The 25,372-nt window shown below is 36.9% G+C and overlaps 1 protein-coding gene across 4 annotated transcripts in view; it reads right to left on the minus strand.

Annotated features, from left to right (window-relative positions):
* Window positions 1–25,372, minus strand: part of diaph2 (diaphanous-related formin 2) — a 460,396-nt gene that overhangs the window by 258,065 nt on the left and 176,959 nt on the right. For all 4 annotated transcript variants that reach the window (XM_028008256.1, XM_028008257.1, XM_028008255.1 and 1 more), the window contains one exon: window positions 18,844–18,958. In XM_028008256.1, coding sequence (XP_027864057.1) covers window positions 18,844–18,958 — 115 coding nt within the window. The remainder of the gene's footprint in view (window positions 1–18,843; window positions 18,959–25,372) is intronic.

A 25,372-nucleotide genomic window follows, 5' to 3' on the forward strand; every position in this document is an offset into this window, starting at 1 on the left:
TTATGGCCAGTATCACAGTGCCCCCTACTGATGGGAAATAGTCCACAATCACGGCACATCAGGCTGGACAGCTTTTAAAGAAACCAATTATATATTAAATGAAATGTTTGTGTCTGTATTTTAAAAAAAATCTACAAAAACAAAAAGATACATAGCTGTATATACAAGATTATACTATAACTATTTAGCCACTGTTTAAATGTATGTACATTTTTAAATGTCCACATGTTTAAATGTAAATGTATGTACATTTAAACAGTTCAACATAAAAATATGTCTTTTGCATTCCTTGTTCATGTGTGTGATTTTATGCTTTTATCGTGTTCGAAATAAATAACTAAAATGGACAGAGTTTCTAGACCAATAAAACTCAGTGAACTATGAAAAATAATTATTAACAGCTGAAAACTGCCTAATGAAATAGGAAATCAAATTTTAAAAAGATTAACATCCTGTGAGTTTTCTCAATCATAAACTCAATCAGTTTTGATTTTATACATTTTTTCTGATCAACTTTGAGTTGAGAAAGTGGATATTACGGGAAAACAATAATCAATCAAAAAACAATTATCAATAAATAGTACTAGCCATTATCGGATATTGCTAATGTCTTAATTCAATTACAAGTGGAATGTATGAATATGAATCTGTTTGTATAATGTTATCCCAGTAGTTTGATCTCATTCTATATTTCTAGACATGAATTTGCCATTTCTGTCAAGTGCAAATGACACCTAAAACTTAATAACATCAATAGTACAAATAAGAAATGTTCTCTTTGATAAAGCCTTTTTACAAGAGAAAGAAAGAAAACATCCTTATATATGACTTCTAGCTCAGACGAGCAAGTAGTAGTGTTTGTTTAGCGATGACTGCTGTGAAACTGCTTTATAACTTTGCTCCTCAGCTCTGATCTGCAACTGACTGCCCCAGACACCTTGAATTGCCGTGCTGCAACAAGCTATTCATGTTTTCTGCTGGGAATGTGTCACATTAATTGGAGCCTTATTATCTTAGTGCTGGAGGACACTGACATTCAAGGCAGAAAAACTCAGCACAAAAAAAAGCTACGTCTGTTGTTGGTTTGACAGCATGTTTTTCTTAATTGCAACCGACAGAGCAATAATACAGCATAGACGGCCTGTCAAGGCCAGCATGCATGTGTCTACGTCAGCATTTCAGACACCAAACATGTCAGAAAATATAAAACTGTACACCGTCCATTTATTTATATTTAAACCATTGCATGAAATTTTTGCACAGAACCCATTTCCTAACCATCTTCAGAACCATCCTTAATGTGTATGATTAACAAAGTACCATATAGAATCATTTCAAATATAATAAACCAGTATATCTTATATGAATCTAAAAAGTCAGTAGACACTCAGAGTGAGGAAAAAAGAAATCTATAAGTTGACCAAGTACAGTAAACAAGGAAGGCTCCATGTTGTCTCATGACAAGTGATTGAGTATGTACGCTTGTAACCTTCATCATCACTTTCCCTCGTGTCACTCGTGAATAACAGACACCTTCAGTCACACAGCACAATGTAAAGGCATTTTTACTGTTCACTGCACACTGAACTGTACTTACAGCTCGTACGAGTATGCTCATGCATACAAATGCCAGACAGCAGGGGAAACTCTTCAGTTATGACAGACTGTTGAATATTTTAATGCATGTACCCAACAGTGCCAACAAGGACTTACAAATATATGCATTAAAGCTGGAGAATGCAAAAACAAACCCAAAATTAGTCAATTTTGAGCTTCATCTGCCCTGATTGGCAGCTGTTTGAAATCAGAACTTTTTCTGATCAGTGAACGTGTCATATGAATGTGCTAGCATGCCATAATGACTGTGCCTTTTTTGGTGTAGATTGTTGTTACTGACTGAAGAAGAATCAAAGCTTGCAATTTCAGAATCAGTAGGGTGTTTGAAATGAAGTCAGGAAAAAAGCAATTCATTTTCTTTTGTATTTTGGGACATTTTAAGGTCATTCAAGCTGTGAGAGAGTGAGAGAAAGCAAGACTTTCAAAAGATCTGTATACTGTACCTAGATGATAAAGGCTCTGTTTAATTCTATGATTAATGTCAGTAAAGTGTTTAAAAATAAAGCCAGAGGAAGAACAGGAAAGATAGAAGTTATTTAGAAAGGAAAATATTTCCCCAACATGTTGAGAAATGTCTGCTTTTCATTCAGGCTGTGAAAGAGCGAGAGAGAGCAAGACTTTCAGCAGATAACAGGAAGGCTAAAATGAGTACACTAAGAATCCTTTTTTATTTTAGCTACTATTTGACATGAAAATTGATGATCTGGAAGTGTTTGAAGCCTTTTAGAAATCTCTTTTAGCAATGTTAGCTGTTTTAACCATGCTAACTGCTAACATTAGATAGATAGATAGATAGATAGATAGATAGATAGATAGATAGATAGATAGATAGATAGATAGATAGATAGATAGATAGACAGACAGATACACATTATATATTTATATTTCTCTATGTTTAAAAAACCCCTGAAACCCTGTTTTTCAGTGACTGCTTCCTTATATGTGTGAATTCAAAGCTACGAGGCCAGAACCTATCTTCATCTATCTTCCTACATCACTGTATTCAAAGAAAAACTGGCACCAACAGGTCAAAGCTTCACAAAAAACAGACTTCAGCTGCAATATTCTAAGTGCATATATAATTACAGTATGCATATGGGTAGTGATGAATGAGCTGTCAGAATGATCAGACTTAGAAAATGGTGCTTATTCTCTCTTCCACATCTGAATCATTAAACTGTAAACAAGTCTGGTTCCTACTCCTTCTTTTTAAGCTACTAAAGCATCAAAAACAACCAGTAATGTGCCATTAGTGAAAACAGTGTGTTCAGAGTTTTTCCTGACAATGAAATGTCACTGGAGTCTGTTATAGCTTTCATGCTGGTATCAGCACCCACCTGTGTCTAAGTATGTATAAGAACACCCCGAGGGGAACTGCATTGGATTCTACAACATACCACCGCGATTGTAGAACAATGGCACACTAGCTGCTCCGCTGTGGGGCCGTTGCTACTTTTCTAATAATCTACCCAGCATGTGTTTATCTTTGTTGGACCAGGTTGTCTGGAGGAGGCAGTCGGGGAAAAAGGATGCAGACAGAATCCTGCCAGCCTGCGAGTGAAGAGCCCGCAAATCCAGAGGGACAGCTGGCTTTGTGTGTGAGCGTGTTCATGTGTGTATCTGTCTGAGAGACGGAGATGGCTGCAATACAGTTATGCCAACACGAGTTATGGTCTCACTTACACAGACACACACACAAAACATTTAATTGCCAAAACAAAAAAAAGTCTCTCTCGAGCGCCATTGTGTCTAATGTGTTCAACGTTAATCTTACCCTTTGGGGACATTTGTTACTGTGTTAATTACACACCACCAGGAGCCCTAATTAACACACATACAAATATGTACACGCATCAGGACACACAATGCGTACACAATTCACGTGCAAAATGGGCAACGCAGATTAAGTGAGACAGTCCAATATGGGAGAAGCGAAGCTAATGAAGCATTCAGAGAGTCAGGTCATTCTGGACTAGCTTTGGGGTCAAACAGTCTCCCACTCGTTTAATGAACAAACTCCGCACTCAGATATGTGGCGAGACTCCTGGGCTGGAGTGGCCGGTGTGCCCTGCTCAGTCAACCAACACAACACCGGCTCATCACATCCTGCACAGGCATTTCCTTTCACCGCTGTGAATGCTTTGGAGGATATTAGAAGAGTGAGGCAAACTGCAATCCTGCAAACACGCACAATAATTAACCTCAGAGAATTTTCCCGTGCCCTTGTTCCTGCCTGACATCAGTGCTCATTAAGGTCCGCTACTCAGTAAAAGTCATTAAAACACACAACAAAAGAAACAAACAAACAAAAAAAAAGGCCGCAGGATCATTAAGAACAACTGCAGGTATTTGTCTCTTCCCGTTTAACTTCGGGGAGTTTAAAAGAGAAATTTTCTTTTCGCCCTTCTGGAAGGTGGACCACCAGCATCAGGGGCAGAGTAATAGCCTACAAGGTGACCGATATGCACCTGTCTTTCCTTTGCCTTCACTAAACAGCAGGACATCTAATTACATTGCAGGGGCTTTCACACGTTCAATTATAGATACAGTTGTAGCAAATTTGTAACACATAAATGCTGCTTCGTTGCAAAGAAATTGTCCCAGCTTACTCAGGACGGATAAGCTGGCGAAAAGCTACAAGTTAAAGTTATTTCCTGGGCCATATTGTTAACTCCAAAAATGACTCACAGAGACAATAAATCTCCGTATTGTTAAGATTGACTAAAAATGGTAAAATTTCAGTGCAAATAAATCAATATGTTCTTCAAATAGCTTCAAATAGTTACCATAAGTCAAATCCAAACTATTTATTTTCAAAGTTTTTAGAATTATTGCCCCACTGATGACATTGTCCCAATAAATCTGCCAATTTTCCTTCAATTACCATAAACATTGCATACACAAAATAATGTATAAAACACAGATTGTGTTTTTTAAATAAATTATTTAATAGTAAAATCTCAATCTAAAATTGTTGTATTTTTTTAAAAAATGTATAAAAAACATTGTATTTCAAGGAGAACTGAAACATTCATAGAACCAACTCAACCTAAAATGCTGCTGTAACTTTGAACCTACATGTGGAAAAACGCATTGTGTGTCCTGGAAAAATAGTGAGGACATCATCACTTTAACTAAATGCAGGTTTGTAAAACATAATAGTAGTTTTATATTTCCCAAGCAGTTGTACTACAAAATAACACTATCAAGAAACTATGTTACTTTCAGTTGTTATGACAATGCTGTGTATAGAAATTTGACTTCACATTATACTGATGTCTGATATCTCTGATGCCTTGAAATTGGCCTCCATCCCTTTGAGAACATCCAACTCTTTCTGACACTCCCCTGAAACACCAATGTTGCTTTTTGGGTAAAATAGGTGGAGCTTTGTATGAGTAAGCAGCATTAAGACACCCCCGAATGTCTGCCACAGAAGATTCAAGGATTCCTCAAACATGAATGAATGAATCAAAGCAACACCTCAGGATGTGTGTTTGATGGGAGAATGACATTAAAGCATGATAAACAGCTAGAAAAATTGATTTTGCATAATACCCCCATTCAATCTTTTATAAATTAATTTTAGGAATTTATTTACTTTTATGCTTCGTATTGGTTTAATGTTAACATTATGTTTAGTTGTATAAGTTGGACCAAAAAGGCATCAACAATGTATGTTGAATGATATGCTAATTATCAACATGCTAATTTATCATGAGTCTCAGTGAGTCATTGAGCTGCTGTTTGTGGTGTGAAGATACTAATGATTGCTATGATGCTTAAATATTTAACGAGAAAAGATTATCCCCCCTGACATTCCCATAATATTTCAAGCCTGTATGAAAAGCTGAGAAATATGTCTGAGCAAAACCTGGATATACCAGAGGTTATACAGATGCTGAAACATTTCATAACTTAGCCATCAAATCAGTCCCACTCCACATTAAATTCAAGCAAAAATATTTACAGGAATGCAAATCATATTAAGGAAAAATATATTTTCAAACTGAAGTCTGAAGTGACTTGTAGGAAACGTTATCACTTTATAACTTTATTAACTCTCCATTTCAGTACAGCTCAATTTGATAAAAAAATTGTAATATAAACGGCACATTTTCTTTGCTTCAGATATACAATATTTAATGAATTCCTCCACTTAGTGTAATTAAAATTCAAATCAAGCTGTATCAATCCTCGAAGGTTAATTTATCTTACACTGTGAGTCTGTGGCGTCTTTCTATCCTGGGGATGCCTGTGGCCTCATTAAGGTTAATAAGCTGCTTTACCTCAGTCGTAGCTTGGATTGGGATAGAGTGGAAAAGTTAAAAAGAGAGGCCAGGAGAGCAAAATAACCTTAATGCAAATCCCCAAACTCAAACTAATCTTGTCAAGTCTTCAAAACCTCTGGTTTCTTATTTAAACAGTTTCCAGGCATGTGTGGACCTGTACTCTCTATGGAGCCTAACATGTATACACAAGTTCACATCAGTCAGCCCTTATATAGCAGAGAGCACCAGAGGTCAGGGGTCTGGGTATAATGCGGAGATGATGAAACACCTTCTGGAATACATTGTTCAGCTGTCTGCACGCCCACTCTGGATTTTAATGTTAACTGAGCCGGTGTTGCACTTTAATGCACTTGATTTGATGTTACAGGCTGGGGTATACCCGTATATGTTGTAAAAGCAAACGCTTAATTCCCATGACCCTGTTTCCGTCCTGAAGTGTTACTGATATACTTTCCTTTCACTTGTGTGAGTAGGTGGAGCAAAAGTGCAATAACAGTGCAACACCAGCCAAGTACACACAGTTCTACTATTTCTGATGGCTGACTGTAGTAGCACTGAAGCACCATGCTGTGCAGAATTTATTCATGTTTCTGCATAGTTCCAACCATGTACATATGTTTACTAAAACAGGATAATGAGGAAAAAACAAGTTTGAAAAACATTTTTAAATAGGGAGATTCTGAAAACTTTCCCTCCTGCTGCTACAGTTCCAACTAAAATTCACAACCCATCAACAGTTTAATCTCTATATGTTTATCCACTGTATCTATATTGCTTATATCCTTAAATTTACTGTATAACATCGTAAGCAGTAGTGTTTTATCTTAATGAAGTAAGTGTTCAATAACAGAAAGTACCATATGTCGGCAATAAACTTTAAAGCTTCAATTACAGTAACACTACTGTAATTATTCAGCTATCTTTTGTTTGTTTAACTTGTAAAACAAGGAATATTAGGCATGTTTTGATTATTAGTTTTCGTTGATCATAATGAAAAACAGGACAGAATATATTCAAAATTATTGTTTTTTACATGAGCAAATGAAAAATACTATTTCTTAACCTTTGCAAGAGTGAACTTGCCAAAATACTAAAATATTTACAACCTATTCCAAGGTGATGATTGCATTTTACCATCAAATAAAAACATTCTCTCTCTATAGCAACAGCAACACATTTTAAGCTAAATTCAATATGGACAAAAGCAATGGTTAGCTGTCACCAAGCTCATCTAGAGCCAAACTCCAGCAGTCTGATTTTTGGACAATTCCCCTTGAAGTGTCACTGCTTCTTAGTGTTTTTGTGCATTTTGTTTTTTATGTTTTGGTTTAAGGCGACTGTGGAGCTCCACCTGTATTCAGACAGTTCTGTCTAACTTACTTCTCAAGCTCTCTCGTTTGCGCTGTAATTTACCTCGCAGTGGTGCGAGAGGTCTTGATTATTTATATTCACGGAGGCACCATCTTGAACACAAAGAATTCAGGTTGTTTACCCATCCTGCAACTGCCATCACAGGTCCTCTCTTCCCCCGCCATGCTGCTCTTTTTCTCTGCTCACTTCCTGCCCGGCTGTGGGAATGTCAACCCCCCCGGCCTATTTAAGACCACAAACTAATTCCACCATGGAGGCTCAAAGACAAATTAAACTTAATGCCATGTAACCAACTCAGCCTGCAACTGTGCACTGTCAGGCACAGTGCTAGCCAGCAGAGAAATGGGGACTTGTGGGCACCTTTTTGATCAGTGTGCAAATCACGAGTCGACATGGAGTCAAATAAAAAGCGCTTCTGGAGATCGGAGTTAGACGACGAAACCAGCAGAGTTTCAGTTTGATCTTGCTTAAAGTGACATAAAAAATGCAGCACGTGGTTGATTTGTGATGGCTTGAAAAACAAATCTTGTGCAATCCTGTAAAAGGAAGAAGAAGACCAACTGCTTAGGTGAAACAATAGCGATCAACCCCTGAAATTAATAAATAGTAATAAAAAAGCAGACAATGCTGAGAGTCAATGGATTACTAAGAATGAATGTATGAAAAAGGTTTAAAAAGCTGCATAAATGCCTTCGTTTCTCTAAGATACATTTTCTTATGAGAACCATTTTAATACTTTAGGCAATTTCTGTCAATACTAACTTTTTCAGAAATGATTAAACGAACAAAAGTGCCGCAACACTCCGAAGTGACAAAACTTTTTAATTTCCTCCTTATAGCATTTAAAATGTCCAATGAAACGCAGCAAGCCATCCATGAAGAGAAAAGTGAGCCAAGTATTCCCTATAAAACTCTCCGCTCTTGTACTCTTATTTCTGAGCTTGGATTAGATATGCACTCCATATTCTGCTGCCTGGAATCAGGAGGCTTATTTAATGAAGCTCCATTGGGGCTTTTTCATGCGAAAAGCTCCAGTGACAGTACTGAAATTGTCCTCGTCTTAAAGGCAAGACCTATTGTTAATAAGCATCCCATCACTCAATTAGGCAGGCTCATATACACTGTCTGTGCGGATGACACATAGAATGATGCACTACGAGGGCAAGCAAAAAGAAATGCTTGAAGGTAAACATATTTTTTTGAATATATTACGGTGGTATTACACTGATACAGATTCTTATTTATTAGGGCAATGGAAATATATTATCTGAGACATAAAGTTTCATCAGTAAATGTCAGGGAATGTTAATAGAGGTAGAAGACAGCCAACATTGCTTATTATGGAAAGTAGGCATATATATATAAAAAAAGGGAACTTTAGCATTTGCAATTCAAACCAGATATTTATATACACTGTATAAACAGACACATAACCTTTTTTTAACCTCACTGTCTGACAAATCGGTCAGACTTTTTCTGATTTAGGTCAATTAGGATTACCTAAAAGGATTTTAAAAGTTGAATGCCAGAATAATCAGTTTCATAACATGCCTTTCAACAAGAGAAATAAGAGAAAGCCAAGATGTCATAGTTTTGCAGGCTTCCAGACAGTTCACAACATTTAAAATACTTAAAATCAACCTTTCAGGAGGAAAGTTTATTAATCTTCTACAAGTATGCCTTGACAACACTCTTCATTGTGGATCCTGCTGCTGACTGAAGTTATCAATTTTCAGAATCAGTCAGGGGTTAAAATAAACAAACAGGAAAGAAAATTTCTACAATTTGTAGAGATATTCTGCTGTTTATTAAAGGTGTGTGTGAGAGAGAGAAAGAGAATTTCAGCAGATGACAGCTGATAGAAGAGTACAGGTGCCAAGTTTTCTCTTTTGTGGTTCAAACTCTGTCAAGAAGCATGGTGAATTTGGAAGAGTGAATGTGAGGATCTACCAGTGATGAGCACCACTAATTAAAAGTTGCAGTAACCTTAAAGCACTAATCCTAAGGTCTGACAACAACATGGTATTTAGAGGAAACTAAAGTGCTTTTTTTCAACCATGTTGATACCCACCATGTGTCAATGACACAACATGTTTTATATCATCCTCCACAAGATCAAATTTGTTGTTGCACATCAACCTGTATATGTGCTCTTCAGGAAGTGATTCTCTGACACTGACCTTTCACTCATGGTTTCAGTTTTATAGTTGTTGAGTATTGCTAATTCTGTTGCTGATTTTCCCTAAACACAGTAGGACTTTTATCAAGAAGCATGCTGGAAATCAGTGGAACTAAAGGCTGTTATTGTATGTGATTCATTCTAGGTACAGAATGAATGTAGTTTACTGAACGTGAAGACAGAAAATGGAACTGCTGTCTTTTCACCCACTTCAAAATAAGAGCATGAATATAAGCATCTAACTACCTGAATAATTCTTGACAGTTGTTAATCAAAACTTATCAACAGTCGAACTTTATTCAAATGAAAGATTACAAAAGAGCCAAGTAATTAATTTAAGGAAAGCTAAGTGTGCTACATTTTTCAAAGTTAGCTTAAGGCTAAAGTGCTAAGTGAAAAATTAGCTCTGCTATTAGAGTATTAGCAGATTAGTGGAAATGTGCCCACCACTGGGATCTATATTTGTAAGAAGACACACAGGAAAACTAACCCTGCTAATCAAGGTATACCACACCGAGGAATATTTAAAATGTCAACGTTGTTATCATTTTCAGTTTTTTCTTTAACACACACTGTTTTACAGCAAAAGAATGGAAAAAATATATTGTCATTCTGGTTCCTGTATTCTTATTTATCACGAATCAGAATCGTCTCCAACAGCTATAAGCAGACCAAATTGTGTTTTTTTTTTAATAAAAATTATTGTGGATGGGTAGAAAGCAAAGACAAACTTAAAGCAAATGTAATCTTAGCAGAAACAAAGTAGTTTAGCTCATAAGAGGACTAAAACAATTACAAAGATATTAAAGAGAAACTGGCATGTCTCTAATTTCTGCTTTGTAAAACCAAAGGGAGCAGACATTAAGTATCAAAACAAAATATTTAGTTTCACAGGCAATATTTGTTTTTTAAGAGACAGATTTCATGAATATTACACTGTACCTGAAGAGACATAAAAGTTAGCAGGGTGTAGAGTTGGGAGGCTGAAAGCGGCAGGTATCAAAGACAGCTAATATTCAGAGGGCTAAAGTTAAAGTGCACCGCGATAGCCGGAATGGCTCTCATCTGAGAAGAGAAGATTAAAATCAGTGGGACATCGCAGCGAAGCAATATGAAGTGGGAAAGAGAGGAAATTTCTCTCTAACATACACTCCCTCACTCTCATCCAGATGGGCGCCCACACACACACACACGTAATATAACCTCCTACAATAAACTAATTACTCGTCGTTAATATTTAAGAGCCTAATTTCCATTCATATGTAATATATTAAAAACGTGCAGGGATAAGCAAAGAAAAGGGCTGACCCTGAGATATTCACAGCAAGCTAACTGCTCCAAACAGAGAGAAATGAACATCAGAGTGTTTTCTGTTTTATTGAGACAAATGTCTCCTGCCTGCACTAGCAATTAATGGCCTCCCTTTTAAAATGTGGAAAATGGTACAATTTGAGACCTTCCCTTTTTTTCCAAATGGGATAATAGCCTCTTTGCCTTGTTTTAGGCAGTAATGGACTTTAAATGCAGAATGTGTGACTCACTGCTTTAGAGACGAAGAAAGATTATCGTATTTATTTAGTAAAATGTAGCATCTCTTTTTTTCAGTCATTGAAGACAGATTGTGAAAAGGTCATAGGGTAAAATTCAGAGCATTTAGGTGAGACCAAAACTGATAAACAATAACAATAAGAGTGGGAGTCCTTTCCCGAGGACGGCCTTTAATCCGAACTGTTAAAAGCAATATGGCTCCCCACCCAGGGTATCATGTGAAAAGGGGAGACTTCAATTGTTAATGCGGCTTGAGTCAATATCATCTCTAATTTTCTGCATATTTTCTTTAGTCAAGCTGTGGGTTGTCAGAAATATTTTCACATTGCCAAAACTTTACTTTTAGGCTGCGGTAAATATGACAATAGATCTAAAAACCGGAGAAACAGTTTAGTATCTACTTTGCTGAAAGTATGGATGTGTACAATTTGAAATTGTAAACAATTTTATAATTTTTTTGGTTGTTTTATATAAAATCTGGATTTATTTGGTTTATACTTTGTCATGAAATATTTGTTTTTTAGTTATATGTATATATTATATTTTTAACTTTATGTCTGGCTGCTGACTACTTGTGCAGATTAGTAATAATTTAGCAATTTATGTATTTATTTATATAAGCAGTACCTCCAGGTCACAATTAAAGCTCAAGTCATCAGTAAGTAGAGGGGCCCTTTCTCAATTAACACAATCAATAATAAACAGCCTTATTCTTCTGGGAGAACACGACAAGCCATCAAGTTTAACTCCCAAACATGTTGACAAAATAAAATACTTAAAGCTTATTAACATACACAGGCGCTAAAACAAGGCACACTATCCCAGAGTGGATTGCACTGTCTCTTGAGTTAAGCTTAAACTCATTAAACTGAGACCCTTATTAATCTGCTGCTAAAAAGACAGAGCTTCAATAAAAGTAGTTTTTCAAGAGCGACAAGCTTTTCAAAACATTTTTTTTTTCACCAAGACATGTTGTCGATGAATTAATAAAGCTTAATGGGATTAAAATATTCTGAGAAGCATTCATCTGTGCAACAGTTGCTTCATTTCTCCCTGTTTTTGTGGACTGAATGGGCGCTGCGGGGACCAACTCACACATTCTGCTGGTTAGCATCAGCTTTTCCTGACTGAGAGGTGGCAGGGAGTCATGTGAGGTGGCCAACTACGCAAGAGTGTGTTTGATCCAGCGACCAGGTCAGCCCCGATGTTAACAGAGTTATTAGGCGACCTATTAGGGAGCGTCACGGAGGCGGCTAAACCCCCCACTGATTCCATCATTACTGCCGTTGTTGCAGGGTCATTACCACCCTGCTGCTGGGGCTTTGTAGCAGGGATTGAGAATCTGCTGGTGTCTTCACCACACCGGCTCAGTGGGGAGAGTAAGAGCGTGGGGGTAGAGTTGTGGGAACAATGATAAAGGAAAACGGGAGTCGAAGTGAGCAAAACTACTGAAGGATTTGATCATATCCCTTGGTATGAAGGGGAGGATGATTGTGCAGCCATCACTTAAAGTAAGGCTTTAGCCAAGTTACATTTTCAGAGATGACCTTTAGAGCAGCAACACAGTGGGGTGAGGGAAAACACGGTGTAAAGTAAAAACTACAAAAATAGAGCAAGAACAAAGCAGAAAAGATTTTTAGAGTTGTATCAATCAAAATGTTGCTTTTTGTTACAGATTTTCAGTTTTTAGTGGGGTCTGACCTGGTGATTCACATTTAGACTATTACTGTTTCATTTTCTAACAATCAAAGCACATAAGACTAAATCAAAAAATATCCACATATTCATTGATAGAGCAAGTAATATGAATTTCAGGATTATCCAAATTTATTCGCAGCATTTGTTAGTAATATTTATCTGATTTTTTTTTAACTCGATAAAAGCATATTATACTGTAGTTCTTTAAGGAATTATGTACCAGGACTAAGACCACAACTAGGGAAAGGCTGAACAACTCAAATTTGTAAATATTAGAATGTGTGACATGACCAAGGCAGTCTTCTAAAGAGACTGGGACCTCAAACTTGATTAATGAGAGATTAAACAGTTAAGGAATTGTTTATTTATTTATATGGTTTTTATTTACCGGGGATTGTTTCTCCCACTGGACCGTATAGGGGGTAACACTATATGCTTAAAAACTGGTGCGATGATGCCACAGAGCGCAGAAACTCCAGTAGCACACACCATAATCACACAAACCAATCCAAAGATTGGAGCAAGGCTCAGACAAGAGGAAACCTTTTTTTTTTAGTTTTGAAGAACCACGTAAATATAAAGAAATAGAGATTTTTTTAAACATTTAGAGCTGATCGAGGAAAAATTGATCTTTTCCCATCTATTTTCAAATAACTATTACATATCCTAATATTTTATACAAAAAATTATAATTATTTTAATTAAAACAAGTAGAACTATTACAAATTAAAATATTTGCTTAAACAATTTAATATTTTTCAGGTTTTTGTTCACAAATCCAGAGTGAGTGTGTATTGAGAGATGCAGCTTGGTTTGCAGCTTTATTTGCCGTTAAGTCCTCCTCCCTTCTGTCCTTGTTATTTGTGCTGAGAAGCCCAGAAATCACCATCACAAAGTGGCACATGCCCTTTGTCCATCAGCAATTGATGTGGGCAATGGAGGAAACATTTTGGAGGAGCGGGTGTGTGAAGTTTGCCAACATCAATCTTGTTTCAAATTGAACTGCAAAGTTACAGCTGAATGGATTGGCTTTCACATGCAGGAGGCCATGGCTACACGGGATTCAATCCCAGAGTGAATCTGATTTGATCCCGTGAGCCATACAAAGGCACAACCCACTGATTGATAAAGCGAAGTGAGGGGAGATGAGTGAAAGGAGTAAAAAGAGACCCAAGTCAATGTGGGAGGGTGGAGCGACGGAGAGGCTGGTGAACGAAGAAAAGGAGGAAAATAGATGAGAAAGCAAAAAAAGGAGAAGAAACGTGTGAATGGAGAATAAAATAACATTTAGCAAGACCAGGTAGTTCTACAGAGCCCATTTAATGGCTTACACACAAATTGTAAAGATGTGAAAAAGCGTGGCACTGACAGAGGGAAAATGGAGATGTCTGTCTACGATAACAGATTTTTTTTTATCTCTGCGTGTGGGTGATAATTTTATGATCACAAAGCACAGTCGCACCGGAGGTACGTCTAACCTTGACATCAGCCGCTAAGGCGTTCCTTCAACAAATTTTCAAAGTTTCAAAAATATTTTTTGCTCACAGAAAAAGGGCTTTTTTGTTAGTTACCATAGAGAAATTAAATGAAGCATTTTGTGCTTAAACAGGGCTGATGTTACAAACGAAAGTAACATAAGTTTACAATTAAAAAGAATAGACATACTTTAGATTTGCAGTGAAATACGACATTTCTTCATAGCTCTGATTGTTTTTTTGTTTTTTTTGTCCAATAAATATTCAGAAAATTACTCCTATATGAGATAAACCCATTATATTGCATATGCATTAATTCTTTACAGATTCAATTATTTTCTGGTATTTCATCACATTTTCTGATAAAGTTAGGTACATATGGATAAATATAATTAAAGACATTTTGCTAGATAATTGTTTTACTGTGTTTTGTGGCTCTCTATACTATAGACTTGGATTTCTTGCAGGGTGAGGTAAGCTGCGGTTTAAGTTTCAGAGCAAACCTATAACCTTTTCGCCTAAATGTAACATGTCATGTACGGCAGAAAGATAACATTGCACACAGTATGACTGAGTGGTAGCTGAACCATTGTGGGTGAATGTTTCTATTCAGATGGGTCAGAGAAGCTGATCAGAGCTGATGTATGATGAATAGAGCTAACTACAAGGGAAGAAAGGGAGAAAAACAAAGAAGACTGCAGAAGACCTGAAAAATGGATGGAGGTTCACCTTCAACCTGGACAATCACCCTAAAGAAAGATGTTTAGATGAGAGCATATTTATGTGTTGAAAAAGTCTAACCAAAGTCCATACCAAAATTCAAAGACAATTGGTGGCAATGTTCATAAAGCACTCCCAATAATCTGAGTTTTACTTTAGAAAGATGCATCGTCAAAGACATCTCGCTGAATTTTGTTCAATGTGAAACTTTCCACCCGTTTATTTGTGAAAACTTACTTGAAAACCATGCATCATTTCTCTTCTTTATTTCGTCCCTTGCATTATTGTTATATTTATATTAACTATACTATATGTTTCCCCTGTGTTTAAATTTGTCCTTAATGCATAAACTCTTATTATTGTTTTCTCATTTTTAGCTTTGTATAAATCTGAATTTTCCCACTTACTTTAACTTACTGAACCTCTGAATTTTGGGCAATGCATGACATTTCTATTTCAATTCTTTGTTCGTCTTTTATTGGAATGTTCTGTTATTGACCAGCAAACTTGTGTAAAAAAAAAGGGGTGCAAAAACTTTTGCAAGACCAGTGTGTGTAAGATGGACTCACACTAATCTTGATATAATTTTTTGGAAGCTGAGATCCTAAATCTTAGAGTTGTGAGAAAATTGTGGTGATGGAAAAACCAAGAGAGGGTAAAGTTGTGCAGCATCTATTTTAACAAATACAGCTGGATGTATAAATTGTACATTTCTTAAAATTTCAGTGTCATATTTTTTTAGACAGGTACCCTGGACACTCAAAATCGCAAGTCCATGTACACACATTTTAAGAAGCTTAACAGCAAACTGGACTGTTTGGCATTTATTTACAAATCTTATGAGTCTAGAAAAGGTCCAAACGAGCCACTGGAGGTAACACTTGAAAAACACCCAACAAACAAGCATAAGTGCAGATAATGGTCGCTGCTTTAAGCTGTTGTTCTGCCAGCTTTTACAGCATTTTCGCACAGAATTACCATCATGATTATATCAAGCACATGTAGCATGGGTATCAAAAGAAAATGTTAAAGTTATTGATAGCTAGAGAGCATCATCCATCACACTAAAACCATCGATTTCTGTTTGTCAGCCCGCTCAACTCGGCTACCCGAATATCTTAACGTAGCATTGGCAGCATATTTCCACAGCATCAGACTCAAAAAACGGACACGCTAAAGAAATGAATAAGTGTGCCACTCCTAGAAGACTGAAGCAAAGCCCGAAATCCCTCTTGATTATCATTTCTTTTCTTGGTAAAACTCATTAAACAGCAAGACCTATAAAAGCAGCAGGGGAGATGACAGTCTTGCATTCTCAGTTGTTTTAGAGGCTTCTGAGCGCAATAAGCGTCTGAAAATTGGGGGCTGTTAAAGCGATTCTTTTTTCTTTTTTTTTTATTAGTTTCTGTCACTGCCAAAGTGTTGCTTTTCAACAATGCAGTAACAAGCACGAATCCCAAGGAGGGCGGAGATAACAGAAGCCTTTTTTGCTGCATTTTCTGAGGGCAGCTCTGTAGGGAAGGCATTTACACCTGCTTGCCTCATCTTTCACAATACACTAGGCCCCAAAAGTGTGCTTTACTTATAAATATACACATCTTGTGGCAAAGATGGAACCATAAAAAGCAAAATAATAGCTAACAAGTCATGTATGGGTGTGTGTATGTGTGTCTTTTAAAGAAGGACAAATATCTCAGACAAATAGAGTCAGTTTACACCTGTGATTTGAAGTAAAATCAGTAGAAAGGCTTCATGATGTGTCGTTATTATAAAACTAAATCCTCAGGAGGTAATTTTGAATGGCTTGGTCTTACCAGTTACATGCCTAAACAAATTTTTACCTTCACCAGTTTCAATTCAGACTTAAAGAAAGACTCCATACAAATAGTTATGATAACTACCCAGGAGATTTGTTGACAAAACCAACCATAAATTCAATGCATTTGACTATTCAGCATCAATCATGAAACACACAAGAGGAAAACAAATGAACTACTCCCTCATTTTAGGTAAACCCGTCTTAGCAGGCTTTCAGAGCGGCACCATCTACATCAAAGCTCGTCTCGCTGACTTTCAACTCCACAACTCCACTGACGGGGTGATGAGGAGGGAGGGTGTCGGGGTGTTCAAACATTAAACAGCATTTTTCATTCATGAGAAAATCATGTTCTGTTTCAACAATAGAGGAAAAAAGGGCTGATTCAGTCAAGTCGCTGCAGGGGTAATTGATAGGGATCCAGCGGAGGTAACTCCCAGGGGAAATGCTGGATCATGAATTCCTACCATGCCAGCGGGAACACGGACGATCTATTGAGGCTTTTTTTTTTTTCACAAACCCCTGTGGGCAAGAAAGTGAAGTTAATAAAGAATATAAAAGGGCATCTGAAGCTGAAGTACAGCTATGTGTTGCAGAACTACAAATATTTCACTGGCTTTTGAAATCAGAGCCTATCTGAAAACTTTATCTCAGATGTAAAGTACATACCTGAAACGCAACCTCAGTAAATACAAAATGTAGTTTTAAAATAATAAGTTCATTTAGGGGGGAAAGGTACCCAAACCACAATATTCATTAAAGTAAGTTTTTCATCAGGCAGATTCCGATCTCATTCCAGACTCATAGAAGTCAATCACAACCTGACGACAACATGAAATAACCTAAATAAGAGATTAAAAACAACTCACATCTTTGGTGTTGAGTTAATGTGTCTATTTATTCAATAAGTTAGAGGCATTTTTTTTTTTTACTGAAAATGTTGATTATTTTTTAAATACATAGTTTTTGATTACAATGTGATTATTACAAACTCTGGAATTAACTTTATTAAACGTTTTAATAGAATCCCGCCACTAATATCTATATCTGCAAAGAGAAGGACAGATAGATGTATAAACATCTCACCGATATCTTTTTGTGTGTTTCTATGATGAGTACGAAATGTATGACTGCCAGGCCTTGTCCTTGTTCCCACTTCATTAGGCATTGCAACAACTGTTCTTTCCAAGCCACATCCTCTTTCCATCTGTATCACTCTGGAAAATCACCTTGCGGCAGCCCAGGGAAAATTGCTGTTCATTTCACAGTAGCAAAAAAAGGAAATGAGTCTAGTTTGTGGACCTGGAGGCTGTGAAAGAGGCAGAGCAAGATACTGCTGGCAGGCTGACTGGTGTCCAAACAAACGCTGGGTATAAGAAAAAACTTGCAGGATTCTGTATAGTTATGTCCACACATGCTGACAGAGCTCAGATTTGACTCTTCTGCGCTTGACAGGGTTGACTTTTCCCCTCCCACTGCTGCTAGAATTAGAGGGGTGTACATACTGTCAAAGCAGTGGAAAACAATCAAATTGTCATGGGGGGATACATCAAGTGCTCTCAAACACCCTCTTCCACTATAAAAAACAAAGAAAAGCTCTGCACTGCAACTCTTATCCATAAGCAAGTTGGGTTCCTCGGTGTGTATCTGAGAAACAAACTGGCTGCGACAAGTAAACTCCCAGAGCTTCCTTCAAAGCCTCACATCCACCCTGATAGAAGATTGGCCTACTGGGCTGGAAAAGGCAAGAAGCAAACCAAGCATAGCTGCCACGTGTAAAAGTTCAAGAATGTGCTCAAAACAAAAGGAAAAAAAAAACAAATCTGAAACAGCTCAATGGACACAAAAATCAAATGCAATGCGAAGCTCAGTGACGATTTATACTTTCTTTTAAGGAAAAGCAGCCTAAATGGGATGTCTGACACAAACAAAAACATTTAAACTCAGAGCAGGCAGTGAAGATATTAGAAATAAATACTGTGATTTAGGATAATTAACATCTAAGTGGGAAAAAATGTGTTGCCACAAGATCAAAGTATACCTTGGCATCCATCGCCTTAGAGGCCAAATGAAGCATGCGTGAGAAGATTAGCTAAGGGTGGGGTGGAGAGAGATGACATCTCTTACCTTTACTCTGTGAGGAGAAGCACAGGGAGAGCTGAGCAAATAGGTCAGGGTTTTCAAACTTCTCTTCTTTGACTTTGATCCAGAAGCAATTCTCTGCCATTTCCTGAGGCACTATCTGCAATGACACAAGGATTCCATTATCGCCACAATCAGAAACCGTCATTCCATCAAGCCGCCACTCAAACTTCTTCTAGCTGGAAGATAGAAGAGGTTTTGTGAGTCTTTTCCTGTGTGTGGATACACGCATGACCTTGGGTGGCATACTGAGCATCTGAGTGGTAAACGGGACTTACAAAAGAAAAAAGCAAACATGAAAATGTGAGGCTTGAAATTGTGAATTATTTGACTATGGTGAAGATAATGATCTTTCAACACTGTCGGGGTGAGCACAGACATGAAAGCTTCTCATTTTTTCATTAGAGACTTGGATGAGAGAAAAATCTAAAAGTAACCAACCACACCGAGACAATACTTCATCAGTAGAGTGGACCCCTGGTATTTATGGGGCTTAGAGACCACAGCCACCTGCAAGCAGCTAAAATTCACAAATACTTCAGATCCTCTCTAAAAAGGCTTAGAAATCCATATTCTAATATTTCAAACACCAAAAATACTTTAATTTGCTATATTTTTCACAGTGGAAACTGATGTTGGGGGTACAGCCAATTGTTATGAAGGGACATTTATTGTGCTTCTGGATTGGCTTCTTTGCAAACAGCAAATGTTCAAGAAGATTTATTACTTGTCTTTTAAACTGCAAAGAGCAATCCACGTTCCTTCTGAGTTTTTTCTACCATCTAATACCATTAAAAACAAACTGAATGCAGTTCAAAATGTTATATTTTGCTTATGTTTGACAGCCTGGTCAGGCCAACCTGCCCAAATCGGTGCTCATTGTCAAAGTTATGTGACAAAAATCACGTAATTTTGTTCACAGCCTCTTGACGTCTCTGGTGAACTTTTGACTCTGTCTGTATGCAAAACTAAACTAATGTCATACGAATTCAGAAAAGCATTCGGACAGAGTCTGGAATGTGTGTTGGGTGAACTGGTGATCAAAACAGGCAGCGGTCATCTGAAACTAGATGAAGTGCATCTGGTCATTCATCTTGTGCATCTATTAGACCAAAACACTGAATTCCTCATGTTTGGTTCTGATCTGACGCAGCCAAAGAACGTCTCACTAATGCCTTCTACTCTTCTTTTCAGGTTCCAGTAACATGGAAAACAAAATGAAATGTTGCAGAATTACTTCCTCATACAAAGAATTTGTGAACTAGTTCTCCTCCCTGCCATAATCTCTGAGCTTACTGTAGACCACTGTTGTAGACCACAGCTGTAGATGCCAAAACACCATGATGCAAGCTGCAGTGGCCAACTTTTAACAACTTTGCACAAAATATTTAATTGTAATCAATATTTCTGCACAGTTTTTGGCCCTTCCAGTTTAAATTTTATTGCCCACTGTCCTACAAAGATTCACTTTTACAATATGGGATTGTCTCTGGCATTTAAGGGGTTTAACATTCAAAATGCATGGTGAGAACTGAAGTTTTATTCATTAAAGAAAGGCAATTGTTAATCTTTAAAAGAGCATGAATTGTGCTCAAGGGACGCTGAAAGAGAAGCTTATTAATACATGACCAGAAAATCTTTTTATCTGATTCAATTTTGCGTACATTTTTTTAAATGCTCCTAAAAAAACAACATTACTAAAATTTAGGGGTTTAAAATTTCTGAAAATTATTGCATGGTTGGTAAGTCTGGTGAAAACTGAAGTTAATAATAGCATAAAAATAAATTGAACTTTTTGATTCATATTATTCCTACTGCAAACTGTAAGAGAGCATTTCTTTGTTTCCAAGTGACTCAGGTTGAGAACAAATTAGAGGGACCTCCAAGGGCAAAAGATAGATACCCCCAGTAAGTTACAGTTATTACTACCTAATACATGTGACACTACTCCTTTTCTACTACACATTCTGTTGAGAGCTCCAGAAGTATTTCTTCTTGTAGCTTTTTATTGTGGCCCCAGCCTTGCAATTCGCTTATTGCACTGCCACCACCATTGTCATCAAACCAGAGTAATTATGCAAACAAAGAGCTGTAAAAACAACACTTATGCAACACAGACAGAGTTACAGCTGGTACTCAACAAGCGTCCTCAAGGCCACATAGTAATGGTGATGAATGCAAACGTGTTTGAGAGTCGCTGGCTGCGTTAATGGAGGTTTATGAAACTTCCAACACAGGCTTGATTTCAGTGAAGCACAGATAAAGGACAACTGCACTATGTTACTGAATTCTATGTGGGAACAATGATCAAAGGGAGCAGCTGAAACCTCCTTCCATCCATTGTCCTTGGAGAGTCACAGGTGGGCTGGTGCCTATCTCCAGGGTAACCTCAGGTCACATGACAAATTACCATGCATGCACAATCACCAGCCCTGTTTAGTCCGCTTTAACCAAACTCTAGTTTGTTTGGTTGGAAAGTCCAGTTAATTTGGGGAGCTGTGAATGAACAAACTCTGATACAGACTGAAACTCTGGTTCGCCTAAAAACCTACGTCTCGGTTCAGTTGAAGTGAACAATGATGCTGTTCGAATGCATATATGAATGCCAAGTAGACTAGTGTCACCTCCCAAATCAGAAAGCAAACTAAAGCAAAGGGCGCTTGTATGAAAAACAACATTCTCCCTGAACTGCCTCATCTTCCAGTGTTTATTTGGAACATCTACCAAAGACAAAAAAAAAAACTGCACCCACTAAAATCTGACACCACTCCACTTTTTTTTTTTTTTTAACATTTCTTGAATAAGTAAGTTGCACTCAGTGTCTTGGGAGTGTCTGGCTCTTGTTACATCTCCATCTCATACAAGGGAGGGAACAGGTTGCTCAATTTGTTTTTGTTTGTTTGACAGTGAAGTGAAAGCAAACTAAAACTAAACTAACTAACTAAAAATGTCACAAATGTTGCAATGTTTGTCTCCAATCGAACCAAATGCACTGGACTATCAGGTGTGAAAACAGCCTTAGCAGTTGTGCTTATGGACTGTGCTAAGAAGCTGGAGCACCCAGAGAGCACCTCTACATGCAAACATAAAAACCCAAAAGGCCTAACCCTCGACTCACTGCTCAACTAAAACTTGAAAACTTGAGGAAAAAAAATAACGGACTCGTCTCAAACAGGGTAGTCATCCAATCCCACTACCACTGCCTAATTAAGAAAACTTTAAAGGTAAACTTTGTAAGGATTTTAGTGTTTACATTTTGTATTCTCAAAATGTAAAATGTGCATCCAATTTTTTTTTTTCAATCTTCATCAAAAAAGTAATATTTCTATTTAATGATTATATACCAAGACAGCTAAATACAATGACAGGTTTTAGATTTTTAATAATAAAGTTTTTTACTCCTGCTTCTTTTCCATTACGAAATGTTTTATGTTGTTCTATCACATAAAATGGTATGGCAAAATATGAAACATTTAGTGTAGTATGAATACTTTTGAATGGCTACTACAGTTTTAAACTGTCTAACTGCAAACGTGTTTTTAATTCACGAAGTAAACAAGCAGTTTAAAAATATGCTTTGCAGTTTCGTCTGGTTATTTTTGGCCTTTAATATTTGACATTGGTCTTTTTCTGTCTAGTAATTTTGTTAATATTTTGCTGTTGAACTCTTGGTCCACTAAGTGGCTGTGGGATTTTCCTGCAGAGCCTGAGCAGAATAAAGATAGCCTCTGTGTGTTTAAGGGAAGGCATTTATTACAACTTGAGCTAATGAGCCAATGTTGAGCTTAAATATGAGCCTGTCTCGTGGCACTTTGTGCAGCTGTGGTTATTTTCTTCCTCCCAGTCTATTCATGTTTCCTTTGTAAAGTCATTTTCATAAGCTCATAGATATTTGTAATCAAGATCTTAATATTATGCTAGAATCTAATATTATAAATAGTAATAGGCTAAAGTTATTTAGCTGAAATGGAAGCTAGAGAATAATTTCACTTTTTTTACAATGGCCTACTTAATCTTAATTTTCACTGGGACTAATACACCAAGAAGAACATAAATGCAGGAAATAACTCTTTAAAAGCGATAAGCAATTAAAAGCTGACATTTCCCTTTGTAAGCCTGAGTTAGACCTGTCCCATGTGGATCCGTTGTAGCATTGCTTTAGGCTAATAATGCACAGCAGCTGCAACCTGCTGCTAAACAGGAAATGGCTACAGCAAATTGAAGTGTAGTGAGCAGCTGTATGATACAAATGAAGCATGAATACACAGGGTGCCATCCACAGTCTGGTAAAGATGAAGTAAAAAGCCTTTTAAATAAATATATCTTTTTTTCCACCAGAATAAAAGAATATTTCAGAGATTGTTATTGTTAGATTTATTTTGTAGAAGAACAAAAATATTTCTACAAATCAGCAGTGTTACACTTGTGGTGCTCCTGATGTTAATCCTCCAAATAAAAAAGAATAAGTTTTTTTCATACGTACATCAACATGTTTCGTACAATAATTTGGATTGCTACAATAGAGTTGGTGAAAAACCCAACGACGATTCATTTTCTGGCACAGGCCACAATATTACTAATTGAAAATTGAATAATAATTTTCACTTTTAGACAAAATTATTCTTTGTATTACACCAGACTCACCTGGAGCATTTATTACCCAAAATCTTAGCCTTTTGACTAAATACACATTAACTTAAATCAATTTGTTTACATTTGTTATGATAGAACTAAATTTTTCAAAGAGTACTTCCCACATGCATATACTGTAGGTATCATCTAGTGGTTGCTATGCTTTGTTGCCAGGAAGATGTTGCTCTTTGCTATTATCATTTTTGGAAGTTTTCCTCTCATGCCAAGCTACTCCAGTACATGGCAGTAAGATAAACATAGATCCTTATCCAGGCTCACATATGATTTTAATTGTTCTGTTAAACATATTTCCAACACCTGTAGCAGTGCTAAGAGTTGTGCATTATCTGCTTTAAAAACAACATGTTAATGTGAAACAGTAAACTTGAATTACCACACTTCTTTTTGTTGAGTATGTGAACCGTGCTGATTTTGGACACATATATGGCAGGAAAACATAGTGGATCTATAAAAATGTTTTGTTATTCTCCTCTCTTTTATACAACTGAATAGTAGTCAAGCCTGGCACTTGTGTACTTCCATCTGCTCCATATAGAGGAGACAGATGACTGATGTTCCACTTCACTGACACGAGAGAAGCAGATTGTTTTTCTTCAGGTGGTTATGAATTTAATTTGCATCATGAAACCAAATTCCCTGCAGAGGCAAGGTTAATCCTCTTCCACTTTAACCTGTTTACGTACACCCCTGCAGACATTGGTCATTTGTCCTCTTGTACATGCACACAAATCATGTATGCAAAACCATATCAACCCATAAAAATGAGCGATGATACCGATGATACCAGATCAAGGTGCAAACAAACACAGCCACCCTTGGAATTGGTAATCAGAAATTGCATTGTTGTTTCCCCTGTTTTGTAAAACAGAGAAAGGATGAGCTCAGGGAAACGTACAACTCGGGAAATAAGTAGTATTATGAAACTGCACATATAGAAGCTGTTAGAAAGACTTCAATTCAGTTACAACTAACCTGAGTTTCCCTCCTTTTGTGTCATTTAGAACCAGGTTTCTTTTGATATGACATTTCACCAAAAATTGGCCAGTTTTCTCAGCACTGCTTAGGCGGAATCGATTTTATTCACACACTTAACTGTAAGAAAATATAAGAACACCGGTTCTGTGGGAATCTGTACAAGTTAGCATAAAAGGTCAATGTAACAGGTGTTAGATGTGTGATTCATCAAAGATTCATCTTTGGTTTGATCGTTACTCTCCAAACTCTAACCAACTCGGTTATGAATTTTTCAAGTTGGCTGACTACAGATTCTACTCATGTAGTTTCAAGACATCTTCTTGAAACTACATGAATAGTTTCAAGAGGCTTAAATAAACCAGAATATTTTTTGGCTTATTTAAAACAATGTTTAACCTCGACAAAGATGAGTGGCTGGTCGGAAAATCAAGAATTTGTGTATATTTCCAGTCAGAGAATGCCACATTCCGACAGCACTTCATTGAGTATAGAAGTCTCCAAATAAGCATCACCAGAGAAGGAAAAAGATCATAAATCTAAAGCTACATTCACACAGTAATTCATTTCCCACTTTTTCATTGCAGTTTGAATGGTCCAAATCCAATCCTTTCATAAAAAAAGAAGAATCTTTCAGTTCATTCAGGATGAGAGTATATAAAATTGATCTGTGAATTTCTAAAATGGACCAATAGCAGTATAATGTTTAAAACAGCTTACTTTTTTTTGCTGCCAAACCAAACCAGGTCTGGTGAATAGAACAAATGTTACTTTCCTTTCTTTTAGTGTCAAAAACATAATTTCACAAAAGAGACGCAGTTTTAAAACATTGAGATCTTCACAACCGCTCCTGCCTGTGATCTTTTTGAAACTGTTAATTCATTTCAAG

Source organism: Xiphophorus couchianus, chromosome 23, assembly GCF_001444195.1.
Source record: "Xiphophorus couchianus chromosome 23, X_couchianus-1.0, whole genome shotgun sequence".
Lineage (NCBI taxonomy): Eukaryota > Metazoa > Chordata > Actinopteri > Cyprinodontiformes > Poeciliidae > Xiphophorus > Xiphophorus couchianus.